This window comes from Psammomys obesus, unplaced genomic scaffold (assembly GCF_907164565.1).
Source record: "Psammomys obesus unplaced genomic scaffold, mPsaObe1.curated_primary_1811, whole genome shotgun sequence".
In the NCBI taxonomy this organism is placed as follows: Eukaryota; Metazoa; Chordata; class Mammalia; order Rodentia; family Muridae; genus Psammomys; species Psammomys obesus.
Window position 1 is genome coordinate 10,305,517 of NW_026586550.1, and position 18,657 is coordinate 10,324,173.

The 18,657-nt window shown below is 42.7% G+C and overlaps 1 protein-coding gene across 7 annotated transcripts in view; it reads right to left on the reverse strand.

Moving 5' to 3' along the window:
• Positions 1 to 18,657, reverse strand: part of Cald1 (caldesmon 1) — a 173,686-nt gene that overhangs the window by 10,292 nt on the left and 144,737 nt on the right. For 4 of the 7 annotated variants that reach the window (XM_055602009.1, XM_055602010.1, XM_055602008.1 and 1 more), the window contains 6 exons: positions 12,652 to 12,797; positions 8,308 to 8,566; positions 6,136 to 6,276; positions 3,632 to 3,675; positions 3,450 to 3,528; positions 423 to 560 (listed from right to left, as the gene is read on the reverse strand). In XM_055602009.1, coding sequence (XP_055457984.1) covers positions 423 to 560; positions 3,450 to 3,528; positions 3,632 to 3,675; positions 6,136 to 6,276; positions 8,308 to 8,566; positions 12,652 to 12,797 — 807 coding nt within the window. Of the gene's footprint in view, positions 1 to 422; positions 561 to 3,449; positions 3,529 to 3,631; positions 3,676 to 6,135; positions 6,277 to 8,307; positions 8,567 to 12,651; positions 12,798 to 17,860; positions 17,945 to 18,657 lie in introns of all 7 variants that reach the window. The other 3 variants (XM_055602005.1, XM_055602006.1, XM_055602007.1) reach the window with 1 other exon arrangement.

Here is an 18,657-nt window from a genome sequence, read left to right on the forward strand (position 1 = left end):
TTTCCCATGGGTCCTGGGTTATATCCCGGCATGCATGGAAGAAGAGCCTATACTCTTCTGCCTTCTGTAAGCACCTGGCATGCACACAGTGCACAGACATACATACAGGTGAAACACCAGACGTAAAATAAATCTTTAAAAAAAGTTCCCTCATCCCATTCCAACCCTAATGGCTGATAATTAAACTCAAGCATTTCATTTAGTGGTCCATGGCCGCACAGGGAGCCCATGAATACATTCTCTACGAGACAGTTTTCTTGTTTGTTTGGTTGGTTGGTTTGGGGTTTTTGTTGTTTGGGGGGGGGCAAATCCAAGTGCAGCTTATACGTTCTTTATTGCACTTCTTGTGAATGAAGGCTATTCCTAAAATAAATGGAAAAAAGTCCACTCTTCAAGACTTAAGATGAGAGCCACACCTGTACCTTATTTGGTGTTGCCGAGGCAGAGGGAGATGAAAACACATCCCCTTTCTCCCACATGCTCTTGATATTGCGGACACCTTCAGCAGGAACAGGAAGATCCGACGCTGCAGGCTTAGTAGGTTTTGAAGCTTTTGTTCCCTAAAATGTGTAAATAAAGTTTGGAGACAGCGTTGAGAAGTGTGTCCTCTTAAAATGACAGCGGGCCAGTCTTTCTCAATACGAGCAACTAAAACTATCATGGTGTGAACTTCCATCAAAAGGGGTTCGTAATTTCTGTCGTATAACCCCCATTCTGATGGTGGGGTTCTCCACACAAACCCTCAGAGCTGGAGCAGAGGCTCTCTCAGACACATGCCATTTGGGACCCCTATCATAAGGCAGCAGAGGACGCCAGTTCTCCAGCAGATATTTTGGTGTTTGTTTTGGTTTGTTTGTTTGTTTCTTTGTTTGTTTGTTTTTGAGTAAGGGTCTCATGACTTGGGATCATGGATTCAGCTAGGCCGCCTGGTCAGTGACCTCCAGGAATCTGCTTGTCTCTGACTCCTCTGCACTGACTCAATGTGTGCCACCACTCCCGGCTTTTTATGTGGGTTCTAGGGCTCAAACTTAGGCTCTTGCTGCTTGTGCAGGTGCTGAATAAGCTAGTTCCCAAGCCTCTCCAGTAGATAGGCTTTTAAAAATATGTATGTGTGTGTTGTGCGCATGTGTTTACATATGTGTGTAAGTATGTGTGTGTGGAGGCCAGAGGTCTATGTCCAGTGTTTTTCATGATTGCTCTCCACTTTAAACATTAAGGCAGGGTCTCTCACTGAACCTGGACTTCACAGATTCTGCTAGTCTAGCTAGGCAGCTGGCTTCAGGGATCCCTGTCTCTGCCTCCCACAAGCTGAGATTATTGGCTGCCATGCCTTCAGCCTTTATGTGGGTGAACTATAGTCCTCATGATTACAGGGCAAGCGCCTTATCTGCTGAGCCCATTCCCTAGACCCAGCAGATAGGGGTTTTTGTTTTGTTTTGTTTTGTTTTTAGCAACTACTACACATGTGAACTTTGCTAGAGTTTGTCAAAGCAAACCAGTTAGTTCCGTAAGTCATGGTAAATTTATATTCTAGCAGGATAAATGACAGTAGCCGGTATACTAGTACTTACTTTGCATTGTAGTAAATGCTAAGAAAAATAACTGATTGTAATACAGCCCAAGAAGAAAACACATAACAGGGGAATTATATTTAGTTTGGGAACATAAATCAGGCCCAGGGTATACTTTGGAAGTAACATTTACAACCAGATTCTAAAGGAGACGCAGAAGTGGTAAGGGACTAGGAGGAGGCCTTCATTCTATGTAGAAAACAGCATTGCAGATGTCCTGAAGAAGAGAGGGTCTTCAAGACTGAAAGGCTGAGGTGGAACAGCACAGAGAGTATACTAGAAGGAAGAAAGGCTACAAGTAAGAAGGGCATGTCTTTGAGAGACTTTCCCAGCAGTAAACAAAGACAAGCCCAGAGTGACACAAGTTTCTCCATCAGTCCTGATTTGTGCTTGATAGTTTATCAGAGAGGAGCAGCATCTTTAGTGGCCATAAGAAAATGATCTTACAAGTCTATGCAAAGTCCAAGACCAGAGCCTTGGCCTCATTCAATCCGTTAGTGCCAGGACCAATACAACCAGAGATTAACTGTCTATAGTTTGTCATAGTTTAGTGGATACCCAATCTTGTGAGAGAGAAAAAAAAATCACATGTTGGGTGTTAGCGCTTCATTAAGGCTTGATAAATTGTAAGACCCTCTCTTTTAATCATGCTCGCCGTTTGTGAAGCACTTCGTAGGCATCTCCACTCCTCGTACAAAGGCGAGGAGAAAAGGCAAAAGAACAGGATCCAGTCCTTTTGTTGCTGATGCTGATACAGAAGGCAAAAACCACTGCTCAAGTCTGTGCAAAGGAAAACGAACAGACCAGCATCACGTCCTGATCAATGATGCTACTCTCTCGCATCATTGGACAGATTATTCCCAAACATAATCAGACCCCCAGGTCAACTGAGTGGAAAGAAAAGTGGATAGAAGCATAAAACTATGACCCTTTAAACACTAACCAACCAATTAAAGTGCATGTTGATTGAACAGAAGTCGGCTTTCATCTTGACACTATTTTATGTGACTGTTTGTTAATAGGTTTCTACAAACAAAACTGAAGATGCATTTTTGACTACCTATAATGCATATATCACTCATTCTATCAGCAGCTGGAGAGAAGGCTTAGTGATTTAGAATACTTGCTGTTCTTACAGAGGATCTAGATTCAGTTTCCAGCACCCACATGGTGACTCACAACTATAACTCCAGTTTCAGAGGTGCAGGCAAATCATCTGTACACATAAAATTGAAAAATATAAAATAAAATCTATTCATTGAATTCACTCACTTCAAAGAAAATTTCAGACTATAGGTGTCTGAATATTCGAATCTATTCGAATCACTTAGGGGACAAATCTCTGGGTGTATCTGTAAGGGAGTTTTCAGATTAGGTTTCTAGATTAGGTTAATTGAGGTTGGGTATACCTTCCTTAACTGTTAATGGCACTATTCCATGGGCTAGTGTTGCAAACAAAATAAAAAGGAGAGTGTAAACTGAGTACCATCATTCATAGCTCTGCTTCTTTTTGTGTGGATACAATGTGACAAGCTGCCTAATGCTCTTGCTACCATGTCTTCCCCTCTAAAAATAAACTGTACCCCTCAAACTGTGAGCCAAAAGGCTTTCATTCTTTAAGTTGTGCTTTTCTGTATTTCATCACAGCAACAATAAAAGAATCTAATAGAAAAAAAAAGAAGCAATCTATTCAAAAGTCTCTAATGCATCTTTTTATTGTGGTTCTCCATAGCTAGTTCACAGTTATGGAGGTCATTATTAATATTCTAATATTATCAGGGTGCCAGCCTCGTTCATCACACCAAGTGTTTCTGTGATCAAGTGTGAACCACAGTCTGTTTCTGTTTTACAGGACTGTGACCTGGGAATAGTGCTCACCTCAATCGCATTGGTGTACTGCTCCAGCCGGCTGTCAATCTTGGAGACTACTGCTGCTTGATGAGGAGATTTGACACCACTGCCAAATAAGCACAGACATGAAAATAGGAGACAATGTCATCTATTCATGTGTGAGACAGCTGTTTCATTTGACTCTCAAATGAACAATCAACTATATTTACCTTTTCTGCACAGACTTATTCAAAAATTCTGCTCGTTCCTCTATCTAGAAATAAAGAAAAAGAAAGAACCCTTGTGAATATGCGAAGGGAACAGTGTGTGCAAAAGTCCTAACTCCTGGAAGTTCTGAAGTCTGAAAGACTGAGGCATGACTAAATAGAGACTACACCAGTGTGCCTTTGAAATACCTTCTGAGCACTTGTGGAATGCAAGACACACCCAGAATGGTACCAGTTTTGCCTTTGGTCCTGCTTTGTGGCCTGTCTCTTATTACAGTGCCCTTCAATCACACCACTATCATTCTTGAACCTGGTAAATAAAATTTAAAAAAATGCCACATAACATGTGAGAGCACTACAGTGCTGTTCACAGTACCCTGGATGGGGAGAAAACCATGAATAATGTATTTGAGACTGGGGAAGTGAATGTAGGATTAGAAGAGGATAAAGAATACAGGGAGGCGGGGGGAGTAAGGTGGAGGTATTAAGCTTTGAAAGCAATAACAGCCAGAAAGATGGCCTTCCACAATACAGATCAATGACAAATTAATTATTTGTATCTCAATGTGATGAAATTTGGAAGTGGGTCCTTTGGAGGGTAATTGTGTCAGGAGGGTGGAGTCATCATGAATGGCATTAGTGCATTGATTGAAAAGAACTTGCCTATTCTCTTTTGCTCTGGCATATGAGGGGCCAGCAAGAATGTGTCCATTTGCGGAAGAGGAAGAGAACCCTTTCCAGGACTTAGCAGTGATGGCATGCCAATGACCTCACACTTCTCAGTCTCCAAAATTGTGGAAAACAAATGTTTACTTGACTTAGGTGATTGAGTTTTATTCGTTTGTTTGTTTGTTTTTTGAGATAAAGTCTTACTATATAGTGTAGGCTGTCCTTGAATTCTTATTTTCTCCTGCTTCAGTCTCTTAAGTGCTGGATTGACAGGCATGAGCTGCCACACCTGACAAATGATAACTATTCAATCTATAGCAATCTGTTATAATTATTCAAATTGACTGAGAGAAGGAAACATTCTGATTTCTCAGCCTTGGGCAGGTCACCATAGTAGATCCTGGGCAGGTTAGGCTATGGGGCCTTTATGCATGTGTGTTCCTTAGCAGACTAAGGGAACCAAGGGTCCTGTAAGGATAACACACTTAGTAGATTAGAAGAACATATTAGTAGATTAGTAGATTAGAAGAACGTATCAATAACACATTTAAATATCAGTGGTAGTGACCATATTAAATGTGATGAAGAACATGATGCCACATCTATAAGACGAAGTAGGAACAGGAGAAGGCTTGTCAAAAGTTTTTATATTTGAACTGAGTGTTTTAGTTTACAATTTCCCAAAAGAACTTATGAAGGGGGGTGGTGGCATAAGCCAGAGGGGAAACTATATGTGTTTTATTCATGTTTACAAATCAAATGCTTTACAGAGCTTTCGGGTATGGAGGGTGGCGGGAAGTCCAGTGCAGCATGGAGCAGAGCTGAGACTTGTCTGTGCATGTGTGGCTTCAATAGCTAATATCTTGTAAAGTGGAGGTGACTGGTTTTTGGTCACTTTCATATACTGCAAGTACAGGTAGCCATGGGTGCCTGGCTGTGACCACACCAGCTTTGCCAGTTGTTGATGGTTGTAGTCTAGCTAGGCTGATGGTAGAAGAGGCCAGGATACAGATTTTAAAGGTTCTCTGAGGACTCACTCACTCTTTCACAGACATCTGCGAATCTTTATTAAATACCTTTATTAAGTACATAAGGTAGCATACTGCGTGTTCAAAGCAGCAGATTTGGTAATAAATGACCAACTGGGTCAACTGTTTTCCCCCACATCTCCATCATTCTACAGTCTCCCTTACTTCATCTCCTTTTCTCTGGGAAAGAGCTTCTGCCATGAGAGTTAGGTGCTCTGCTCCATGCAGGCAGTAATAAGACCTATCTGTCCTGGAAAATGAGCCTATCCAAGTTGCATCTCATCTCCTACAGGAACAGCTTTGCAATTTGAACCTGGACCAATTCCAGTTGCTCTGCTTTTAGTAATCACAAAACTAACATAAAAAGCAGCTGAAAGAGTCAGGAGTCAAATGCTTGTAGCCTTCCATATGGTGCTATCCAATCCCCAATGTGCTATATAAGAGGTGGGGCCTTTGGATGGACTCCTCATGAATGGGATTAGTGTCCTCTTAAAGAAGCTGAAGTATGCTTGCTTGCCCCTTTTCCCTTCCACCATATAAGAACATGGTAAGGAGGTGTCATCTACGAAGAACCAGATACTGAATTTGCTAGTGTCTAGGTCTTGGACTTTTCATCCTCCAGAACTGTGGGCAATATATTTCTCAGTTACCCAGTTTAAGATGTTTTGATATAGCAGCCAGAGTAGATTAACACAGGACAGCAAAGAGTTACATAGAGCCAAGCAAGTCTTGGATGGTCAAGTGAGAATTCCTTTGAGACTCGTATGGCACTGGAAGGGAAGCTTTACAAGAGTCTCTGGAGGAGAGTACCTTGAGAGATGAGCCTTTAGGGGTGAAGCACTTGAATGGCTTCTTGTCCTCGGACAGGCCATCTTCTGGCATCTTCTGGCGTTTCTCAGCAGCTTCTGCCCTTCTCCGTTCAATCTCTTCCTTTAGCCTCCTCTTCTCTTCCTGAGGCAGAGCAAATGCAGGCACATCAGAGTCTGCTTCAAGTGCTGTGAGCACGAGAGCATCAGGCAACAGACTCAACCCTGGCACGGATGTTGTGTATCTTCTGCGGTGTCCAGCACAGCAGGCCCGCTACCTGGATTTGCATTCTGGAAGGGCACTTTCTACCAGTGTGACCTTGGTCTTATCTGCTACCTGCCTCAGTATGCTCATTTATAAAGCAGAAAATCACAGCAGTCATCTAGTTTCATGACGACCAATTTAGAAAAATGTGCGGGAAATATTTAGATTCCCATTCTGCTTGACAAGTCTCCCTTGAAGGTGAAAGGTCACCGTCACAAGCTTATAAGGCACCTTCTACTTCTGAACATATAAATGAAGGCAAAGGCCCCCTCTTCCAGCTTCCAGGAAGACTTGTCAAGATGGAATCCTTTGTGCAAAAAGGGCTACAAATCTATGGTACCACGTCTGGCAGACAGCATGAGTTTGGCAAATTGAGATGACTTAGTGGTAGCCCATGACTCAGCTGAAGGCATCATTCTCGGCCTCACTGAAAGCTGGAGTTGGAAGAGCCACTGGAATAATTCAAACTTAGAGAAACTGTATAATACCCGTGTCAGAAAAACAAATCTATGAAAATCTTTTCACACATTTTGAGGGACTAGGAGCTTGAGGCCTGGAAAGTTCTAGGCTCAGGAGTTGGAAGAGCAGGGTCCTTACACTTATCCCTTCATGTATCCATCCAACAACTTAAAACAAGTCGTTCTAATGACTGGATTCCTGGTTTCTTTCCCCATAAAATCAGACTGTACCCCAGGATGAAAGGAAAAAAATACACTTTGTAAACCTTAGCAATCTAAGTGGAAGCTGATTTAACAAATTCTGAGGTCAAGTTTCCCTCCTTGTAACCTGACCTGTTCTGTGTTAAGATTGGAATAAATGCATCTGCAACAGTGCCAGGGCTTCCGTGACACAGGACCCTATGTTGGGTCCTGGTGTGTAGCAGTAAGCAAAGCAGACACCATCCTAGCTTCTGTGTATTCTAATCTTGGAGAAACGTTAGGGCCAGGGAGATGGCTCAGCAGTAAAGGTGTTTGTGATGGAAGCCTGGAGACCTGAAGATGATTCTTGGAACCCACATAAAATGGGAAAGGAGAAAATCAACTCCACAGAGCTGTCCTCTGACCATCACACACAGGTACACACACACACACACACATGTGCACATATCTTTCACACACAGAAAGTAGCAATAATAATATATCATATCTCTGAATACTTCAAATACTGGACATCATGAAACAGCTGTTTTTCTTTTCTTTCCCTTTTTGTTTTATTTTGTTTGCAGGTAGAGTTCCTCTGTGTAACCTAGGCTGGACTGGAACTTACTATAGAACCCAGACTGGCCTTAAACTCAAGATCCTACTGTTCCAGCCTTCCAGTGCCAGGATTCCAGGCACGAACCCGCCACATCCAGCCTGCTTCCTAGCTTGGCCCTGTGATAGGTGACAGACTTTTCATCTCTCTAAGATTTCCCATGGGTCTTTACTGAGAGGCTATCTAGGACAATAGGCTAAGTGGGAAAATGACACAGTCTCTCTGTGTGTGGTTTCTTCATCTAGAAAATAGAGACATGCGTACCCAAGGCTCAGAAACACGCTAGTACTTGCTAAGCTGATAATAAATGATTGTTATTATTATTATTGTGAGTCGGGGTCTTCTGTAACCCAGGCCAGTCTCAAACTTGATATGTAGTGAAAAAGAACAACCGTGAACTTCTGATTCTTCTCCACCCTGAGGACTGCAGGGGGGCTCCACCACGTGGGTATATGTACTGCTCTGGATTGAACCTAGGGCTTTCTTTGCGCATGCTGAGCAAGCAGTGTACTGACTGAGCTACCGCCCCACACTCAGAAGAGCAGCAGGGGACTTCTTTCAGGGGATTGTTCCTCTCTGGGCTACAAGGTCACCGGCCATGCGTTTAAGGACTTGGAAACATCTGGGTTTCCCGTGGCTGGGCCAGGCAACCCTTACCTCCTCTCTTGCTTTTCGGTCAGCCTCCTCCTGCTTCCTCTTCTGCTCCTCTTCCTCCAGGACCTTCCTTCTCTCTTCCCTCTTTTTCTTCAGCTCTTCCAGCTCCAGGGCTGCCTCCTGCTGCTTCTGTTTGAGTTTTTCGAACTCTTCGCTCTCCGTCTCCCCGCGGCGCCGGCGCAGCTCCTCGAGCCTCTTGCCGGCTTCCACTTGTGTGGCGCCTTCGGCTTCCTTGTCCCCACCGGCCCTGCCTCCTGAGCGGCTGGGGAGGAGGAAAGGAAAGGCGGTTTAGTTACCTGGTTCTGTCTTGCAGCCCTGGTTGGAAGGAGGGAGATGTCTGTCTGCCGAAACTACCCAGGCAACTGATCCCTACACCAGCGCTGGGGGTGGTTGTGTCTACATGGAACGTGAGGACTTTCGGAATGCCTCTATCAGGGTGAAGTAAAAATGTAGCATCTAATGTGGGGGAAGTATCCCGTACCTGTGCAACCCTGAGAATAATAATATTCATATATGATCCAGTCATGCCACTTGGCATATATGCAAAAGGATGGAAAGCCTAGTCTTGAGATGATTCAATGAAGGGACTTTGGCCAGCTCTAAAGACCTTTAGATTACATTCTTAAAGATAGCCACCAAGGCCTCTTCCCTTTTTTTGTCCACTTCCTCCTCTTGAGGCTATCACTGTATTAAGACTAGCAAGGAAAAGCCCCTTTGGCTTACCTAGTTCACATGCCCAATTAAAATATATCACTGCATCCTAGCCCATTCTAACACAGACCTTCCTTTTATCTTAAAAATTGAACCTAAAAGGTAATTTGCTGCTATCTTTCTGCCTGAGTCAGAAAGCAGCCACTTTAACTTTTCTTCCTCTATTAATAAAGAATCTCTGTGAAAATGGATGTTTGGGTGTGGTTTGTGCCTAATCTGAGGTCCGGGAGGGAGACTGCACTGTTCCCGGTCTCCTTTATTGAACAGTGTCATACACAAAGGCCAGGAGATAGAAGGAACCCTAAGCCCAATGTGGGATGAAGGGATTAGCATAATGTGGTACATCCTTACCATGGCATACATTCAGCCTTCCAAAGAAATACTTGCACACGCTGCAAGGGTGGATGGGCTTGAAAGTAGTATGCTCAATGAGACTAGTTATAAAGGACAAATGGCTCAAAATTCTACTTGTGTTAGGGATCTATAGTAACATCAAATTCAGGGAAGCAGAAAGGGAATGGTGGTCCTCTGAGGCATAGGAGGTGGCCAAGAAGGAGCTGTGTGTGAGTGCAGGACATTGAGAATACAGGTAACACTAGCAAACTATCGGGTTTGTTTTATTGGTTTTTGTTGTTGTTTTGTTTGGTTTTGTTTTTGGTTTTGTTTTTGGTTTTTGTTTTTGGTTTTGGTTTTGTTGTTTTTTTGGGTCTTTCTACAGCTGACCTCTAGCCCAAGCTCATAATCTTTCTTCTGTCTCAGCCTCATAAATGCTGGGATTACAGGAATTTGCCACTATCTGACCCTTATTTATTTATTTATTTATTTATTTATTTATTTATTTATTTATTTATTTATTTATTTATAGTTAAACTCAGTAAAGTATGTCATTTTGATAGAGCTTCTGGAAAAAATTTCTTAATGACTGTTATACTAACCTCTTACTCCAAGATGTATTTCTACTCTCTCTGACTCCAACACAGCTAGGTATCCTTTCTCAGGATTTAAAACTACTAAATTATCACTGATGTGGTGTAATTAGGCTAGTTATTGAAGGGGTCATTTGTTATACCTTATAAATTTTTCAAATGTATTATCTCATTTAATGGCCATAATAACTGGAGAGGTAGTGGTAGTCATAAAATTTCTATTTTTATGAACAAGATGAGAATGAACAATTTGTTCAAACTGCAGAAAGTAGTTGAGGGCTGCAGAGATAGCTCAATCAGCAAAGTGTTTGCCATGCAAACATGAGGACCTGAGTTCAATCCCCAGAAGCCACGTGCAAAAGCTGGGTGTGTTGTGAGGAGCAAGTTAGGCAGCCAGCCTGGAAAGCCAGCCCCGCCTACTCTCGAACAGTGAGAGACACTGCCTCAAAAACAAGATGGACGGGTGCTGAGCAACAGCAAAGCCTACTCTGTTTTCATTAGTGATGGCACACAAGCTCCATCTTCTAAGAACGGAAGGGCCTTGTGACAGGGGCTCTTTAACTGAGAGGTAGAGACGTAGAATGGCTTCTATTTAAATACATAACAGGTAGTGAGGTCATTACTAACTAGATCCTAACACATGAATCCCACACTTGACACCTTTGTCTAAGAAACAAATGAATCACCACTATTTAATATTTGTTCTATGTGATGGATGGCACAGTGCTCCAGCTGTGGAGCAAAAGAATAAATGAAACAAGGAATGGGCTCAAAATGTGCAATGCACAATATGATCTTACACACCTCATGTTTCTGAACACAGAGGTAGTTCAGAATATACTGTTACTTCTAAGACAATGTGTTTCAGGCTTCACGATAAGAAAAAATCAGTTTAGTAGATTTCTCTCAATATTTTAAAAAGTGAAAAAAAATTGGAAGTGTGCTGTGTAGAGAAAAATATAGTATTAGCCAGGTATGGTGTTACATGCCTATAATCCCAGCATTCAGGAGGCAGGCGGATCTCTGAGTTCAAGGTCATCCTGGTCTACAAACCAAGTCCAGGAGGAGCCAAGGCCACACAGAGAAACTCAGTCTCAAAAAGCCAAAAATAAAAATTAAAATTAAAAAATAAAAATAAATAAAAAATAAAAAGTACCATGTTTTGAAACAACTTGTTTTAGCTATAAACATGTCTGTGTGAGTTTTTGTGGGGTAGGATCACTACATAAAATGTGTTTGTTACAATTCTAAAGTATCAGCATATTTTACCTAGGTTCTTGATGGTTAAGGATGAACTCTCATTTTGAACTCAAAATGAGTGACTCCCCTGTAAGCAAAGGTCTTTGGATTTTTGGAAACTCGTTTGCTCTTTCTATGATCGGCATGTGTGGCTGAGGAAACATGCCCGTGGACTCTTCTCTGGGTCCACTAGGTGTCGCTCAGTCTTTAGTATAATCAGAGTGTCGCCTGGAGGAAGTCATCATGCAGAGGCACACCTCGAATCACTAAGCTGGCTTAGATTTACACAGCTGGGCACACCGTACTGTGCACGGTGCAAGACCAATTTAAAATACACATTTCTGATCACATTCACTTACGTGTATATAGTATGATCCTGTCTGTGTGTGTGTGTGTCTATCTTGAGTATTACATACATAGGAAAGTAACTGGAATACATGTTACTGGTGGCCAAATATTTTAAAAAAATTACTTCTAATCTTAAAAATAATGAATCGAGTCAACTTTCACCAAAACAGGAGCAAGACTTTGGCTATCCTGCCTCTGCTATACATGTTGGTAGGCTCCTAGCATCAGGGTGGATATATTAAAATAGCTTCCAGAAAGTTCTGTCTTGTCTTTGGGTTTCTTAAGTTTAAGGCAAATCAGACACCAGGCTTTTGCCCACGAAGAGCACAGCTTGCTTTCAGCTCAGCAGGTAGATAAGCATCTAACTAGAGGCTCTTACCATATTCCTCACTGTGTACATATATGGGATGTATCATTCTCTCCTTCTAGGGGCATCAACTCCTAACAGACACCAAAGCAGACTCTGGCAGATGAACAAAAATGAATTATATTGTAGTGACCTGTTACTCTCTCTCTCTCTGAGGGAAAGAAACACACACACACACACACACACACACACACACACCCCTAAAAATAGGAAAATAAAGGCAAGTGCCACTTTGGTTTCCTTACAAGTTTCCCGGGGGCTTTTAAAATCTTATGGTAAAGAGCTGTGAGTTGGTTTAACCTAATGTGCTCCAAGTTTTTGGGCCACAGAATAATGTGAGATTCATGAAACACTCATTTACAACCTTACAAAAATGAACTCTCAAAAATGATACCAAGATAGGGTCAAAAGAAGCTGTCTTGACCATTTAAAGTATGAATCAACTAATCTTACTCATAATATTTCTTAATGCACTGATACCACATAAGAATACTAGGTCAAAACATGAACACTAAGCATTATGTATATGTATGTATGTATGTATATGGTAAGCTGTGGTTGAACAATGGTTGCTGGTCTCCTGTTAGTGACAGTGAAACAGGACCTGCTTGACTGTGTGTCCTTAAGACAATGGCCAATGATGTTGAAACAGAAAAATGCTGTTTGATTAGTTCCCTTCTGTCTGGAGGCACATGGCAAGGAGACCTACTCTCCTTCCCACATATGAGAAGGCAGTGACTGTTAGTCACGACTTACCTGAAAGCATTCTCGGTTTGTTTAAGTTTGTGTGTCATGAATTCTCCATTCTGTGCCTTCACTTCTGTAAATCCTTTCTTGCGATCCAAGAAGCTCTTGACTTCTTCTTTGGGCTCTTTGTCCTTTTTAATCTTCTCATCTTTGATCTAACCAAGGATACATACAAAGAAATAACTATCAACATCTTCCTGGGTTTTGGTTGGTTATTACGAAGACCCTCGGCTCTTAAAGAACTCATTAGACTTGAGGTAGAGCAACTGTCCAGAACACAATGTAAAAATGAAATCAAGAACATTATTAGAGAGTAACCATGGCTCTTTAGTTTGTGAGCCAACACCTGGACCATAATTTTAGGAAGTCAAGATCCATTGCTGATCTCACTGGAGTTTTTATTTGGGAGAGCAGTACTGTTGTTATTTCTGGAAACCATCTAGTCCTGGGAACCCCACCAGGAAGAGCAGTTACAGGTGTGGTTTTGATGGAAGAGTGGCAGTGTGGCTTGGCCAAGTTTCTTCTTGGCTAAAGAGAGCATCGTTGACAAGGGCCTAATAAGGAAGAAATAAGAGAAAAGCCAGCAGGGTATCCAGATCCATCAATTCTGGGGAAAACCATTTAGGCTTTCCAGGCAAATTAGTAAGGTATCCCAAGGAGGCAACACATAACCTACTTAGGAGAAAGACTTAGAATCATGTTTGAAGCCACATAAACCACTAATGTTAGAAGGGGACAGGAACAGTTCTGGGGTACACACTGATTTCCACTGATAGGAAAGATTTAGACCTCCAGACGTGGTTTTGTGATCCTTGTGGAACACAGAGGCTGTGCAGAGGGGAAGCAGGAGCTCTGGTGTTTTGTGGTTGTTGTGTTGTAAATTTCTCATGATAGATGAGACAGACTATTTTAAAGTGGCTTTTGAGATGGGCAGAGTTCAATTTACTATCTCATCCATTCTAAAAACATGAACAGGAGAGAGTGATGTCCATTGTCCTTTTCAAGACAGTTGCAAAGAGCCAGTGCTCGGCAGGAACATTCGGAGGAGGAAAGGTAGATGATAAGAGCGCGGGGCTTTAGGCTCTCTAGAACTGCTTCCCTTTATCTGATCACCCACTGCTTTCCAGCCATTATTGACACCCTCTGAATACTTACTCCTAAAAGGCATGTTTTACAAGGTAGAACATGGTGTTATGATTACCTTTCATAGTCCTTTGCCGGATAATCTCCCTTAAATGGTATTAAATCACCCTGGAATATCACCAATAATACTCTAGTTAGTTAAGACTTTGATTTTCCTCCAAGGCGGGGTATAGCTTGGTGTCCCTTGGTGATGCTAAAGAGGGGGCTGTAATGCTGCTGCTATATCCTCTCTGGGAGATTTGTCTGCAACTCAGGAGGCTGGTTGATGCTAGGGCTATTAACAACCAAGTTTCTCTGGGACACTCATCAAGACTTAGCTGGAAAAAATGACCTGTTTCCAGATTCCACCTTGATACTGTCCTCTTGACCCCTGGGTTGGGTATGAGCAAAGAGACAGAAGCTCAAGCCCTGTATAACTCATGCCCTGTATAACAGGGAGATCATGATGGCTTGGTGGCTGTCCTTACTCCCTAGAACATATCAGTATTCACTGAATAGGCAGGAGGAAACAATATAGTTTCCTGTAGGCCTGTCACTATTGGATAGAGCCCCAAAAGCCATGGGCTAGAGTTCACATCCTGGTTAATATGTATCTGGAAATACAAATATAGAGGTAAAGGGAAATATTTCCAGGGTACCCATGAAACAAATTCTGAGTCATCTTGTGATTTATGGTGGCAACTGCGGAGTTAAATTTATTTTTAACTCATTTCTTCTCTTACCAAAGTCAGAAATACTTCCATTTCCCCAAAAGATATTATCAAATTTACTGGCAAAAAAAAAAATTACTTAAAATAGATTTGTAAAAGAATAGATGTCTGTGAGATCAGCCTCCCACTCTACTTGTTGTGAAGAGTTATAAGGTGGGCAGTCTACTCATATTCTCAGGGGAAAACGTTCTTAGAAACATTCTTAGTGTAACAATGACGACTTGAGATTGACTGAAAATTATTTTCTCCTGAGAAATGAATGAAACAGCTCCACAGGGTCTTTAAATTTTAAAGAATACAGTGGATTAGATTTTATGGCAAGTCTATGGCAAGCCCACTTAGCAGGAGGAAAGATGAGCATGCTGGGGTGTGGGAAGGCATGACATTAAGCTAGAGACCATTCAAAAAGTCCACGGGAGCAGGTGACCCCTCCTGAGACAGGAGTCGCCGTGTCATGCTGCTCTGCATGATAAAGTTGCAGAAGAGCAACAAGAGTCTGGCGTCAGTGCTGGCTTCCACAGTTAGCAGACCTTTGTAAGCTTCAGATCCCTACGTCCTCATCTGGTTCCCTGTTCTACCCCATGAATGTCCTTCTGGCATCTTGCTCCTGAAATATGTTCCTGACAATGCAGACCTTCAGCAGAGAGCTTAGACTCCGGCTTAAAGCCACCGAATCATTGTTTAACCAAATCCTGGACGCATCGGCACGCTAAGGACATGTTGCATGTCCTTAGCATGATCAGGTTCAAAGTCGTAAGACACTCTGCTAGAAATTGTTTTTGTTGTTGTTGTTGTTAAAAGTCAAGAAAAAAATAGATAGGGAGTGAAGAACTAAAAGGAGACAGCTTAAAATTAAGGAGGAGAGACAGAAAACTTATTTATGTCTCAAGGTTGGCGATCATCTGCACCCCATGGCTGCCACAGAGTTCAGCTGCAGTGGAGGAAGGCAGGGGGTTTGCTTATTTGTTTGTGTTTTAAAGCACTGGAGGGACTTTGGGAAATGTTTTCTCTTAAAGGCCAGTGGAATGTTTGTTTACTCGTGGTTGCCCTTGCCTGCCTATGTTGTGTGGATCCCTGCCAGGAGAGGTTCCTTCTGTTTGCTTTTATGTGACCAAAAAAAAGAAGAAAAAAAAAGGGGAAAGAAAGAAAAGAACAGAGAGTATTTAAAATGACTGACTCATGCAGAATGATTTAAGGTTGCCTACAGAACACACCAATCCCGCTGGTTGAGAAGGGAGAACTCTGTCCATTCAGGCAGCAGTTTGTCTATACAGCGTTAAAGTGTTAAAAGTGATCTTCTGGAAAGCCTGACTGGGGGACTAAAAATGAGGCCAGAAGTTATGAGAGCTGGAATGTGCTGTGGGGCAAACTGGGGAAGGGATAATGGCAGGCTTGACACCAGCTGCTCCCGGACTAACTGATACCGCAGACTTTGCCTTATCTGAAAAGAAGCAGATGGATGACTGGGATGAGCCTCTCCTGACTCAGACGCCATGCATGCGTAGGTGTGGGATGCTTTGGCCGTGAATGGTAAGTCATTATCTGGGAGAAATGAGTTAACTTTCACAGCACCAGCGGGGCTTCCTACAGCCTCCCTTCCGTGCACTTTATCCCTGAGCTGCAAATCCCACGCTTTCTGCCCATGTAGGACACAACTATTACAGTTTCGCTCTAAGAGTTTCCGGGTCATCAACATTTACACTCTCTCTCCTTCAGAAAGCCAATGCTTGTGTTCAAACCACAAGTTCTATTAGAAGCAGAGAGGAACATAAGTCTTAAAGTGAAGATACAGGGTCTTACTTCTTATGTGAATATTACAATCCCACCTAAGAAAACCACCCACCAGCTCCTCACTATGGCCATCTATTTTCTACCCGTGGAATCTTCTTTAGTTCTGGATTTTCTTTTTTTTAATTATTTTTATTCCACATACAAAAGCCTAAATGTATGTCTGCGTGAGGGTGTCAGATCTTCTGGAATTGGAGTTACAGACAGTTGTGAGCTGCCATGCAGGTGCTGGGAATTGAACCGGGGCCACCAGAAGAGTAGCCTGTGCTACTCCTAACTACTGAGCCATCTCTCCAGCTTAATGGATGCTCGAACAGAGAACCGTAGCAAGAATCCATTGGTCCACTATCCAGTGGCTACAATTCCTTTCATCAGTCTCTTGGGCAACATAGTTCAGGCATTTCTATGTCTGGTGGTTCTGTTTTACCACACCTAATTACTTGAACTTACTGGGGATAACATGGCAATCTGTAGTGTCCCTTGAGGCTAGCACAGGCAGGATGGCTAGGATAAGGTGGGGCTTCCTGCCATGGCATTATATACTGGAGTGCTATGGCACTGGGTGTAGAGATGCATCATTTACTTACCTACAAGCACCCTGGCACCTGCTCCCCCATGTGTGAGCCTCGTAAATGCTACGCAGAGGATTTGGCCAAACTTTTCTTTTTGAAAACCGTGTATCATCTTTGGCTCACCAAATTTTCTACTGTGATTTAGGCTGGGGAGGGTGCTTTTTCTTGAAAAAAATTAAAGCATTAATCAAAGCCAGCTGGAAATATATCTCATGATTGAAATGCAAGCAGAGAAGGGCTCCCAGAAACCAAAGTCACACTGTAGAAGCAGGAAGCAGGCACGGCTGAGGAGCAGGGCTGGCCAAGTTCTTGACTATGACACACACAGAGAGAGACAATTGGAATGAGAATGCTTTACCACTGCCTACATGCCCTGAGATGCTTTCAATTCCATTTTTCTTTTTTTTAAACTATGGATTATCAAGTATATGTGTGAGTGTGGTATATGGGTGTGTATGAATTTGTCTGCACAGGTGTGTGTATGTATGTGTGTACATGTCGCTGTATTAGTATGTATGAATGTGTATTTACAAGTGTACACACGTGCATGGGTGCGAGGTACAGGTTGATCTTAGGTGTTGTCTGTTGCTCTCTACCTTCATTTTTTTTCTACCTTAATTTTTAAGAAAAGGCCTTCTGATGGATCTACAGCTCACTGCTAGGCTAGAGTGGCTGCCAGTGCATCTCTGGGCCCCCTAGAGGTCCTTCTGTTTTTGCTTCCCAAAGCTGGAATTGCAGACACTCCCCTACACCGTGCCCAGCTTTTTCTGTGGGTGATGCGGCCCGAAATCAAGTCCTCCCGCTCGAATGACCAGCGCCTTACCCACTGGGCCATGTCCCCAGCCTGATTAATTAGTTCCGAAACACTCTACATTCTCTCATCATTCAATAACTCATGAACCATGGTCTGAAAAGCACAGGAGAGGGGTTGCAATTCCTAGATTAGAACCAGGAATGCTGCTTTGTGTGTGGCTGTAGGATATGATTGTTCTCAATGATATTTACCTCTTCCTTTTTGAAGGCAGGCTTGTTATCTTGGGCCTTTGGTCTTTGAGCTTGCCCTTTAGCTCCTCTTTCCTCTTCCCTTTCCTTTTCAAAAATGATAAAGGTAAATGCAAGCCCTTTCTAGCTTGCAGGAGTGAGCAGGTGCTCGGATCACTCAGAGTGATGTCTCTGTGGCTGTCACAGTGCCATACACAGGCCCTTTGGTGCCAGTGGTACGTGATGCTAGTGGTCGTGTCAGTAGGTATGATACATCCTACCCTATTTTCTTTCTCCCGTGCCTCAAATGTGTTCACTGAAATCTAGCAAGATAGGATGTCCTGCTCATGACTTTCTTAATCACAGCCATGTGCACGAGGCTTGGTACAGAAGCAGGGGTGAAAAACAACTTCAGCCAATGCGGTGATGGAGGGTTCACTCTGGAGAGGTGAACGTGTAAGCATTCCTATTTCCTTTTACAGCTCTTAGAAAGGGTTTCTAATGCAGCCTTGCAGATAGAGAAAAACAAACAAACCACAAAGCATTTATATGTTACACTTCCTCCCCAACCACTACTTCTGTCTATCCTTGAGCCACATAAACCGTGCTAACCCTCACAGCCAAAAAGAGCAAACTGCATGCTCTTAACTGTCCACTAAGCATTAACTGGTACTACCCCAGACGAATGGTTTCCTGCAAGTCTACATTAAACCCAGGTCTACATGATGGCAAGTCAGGCTTTCGAAGGTTTTGGGTTGTTTTTTGTTTTGTTTCTTTTGGTTGTTGTTGTTTTTGGTTGGGTCGGGGTCTAACAGTCTCTT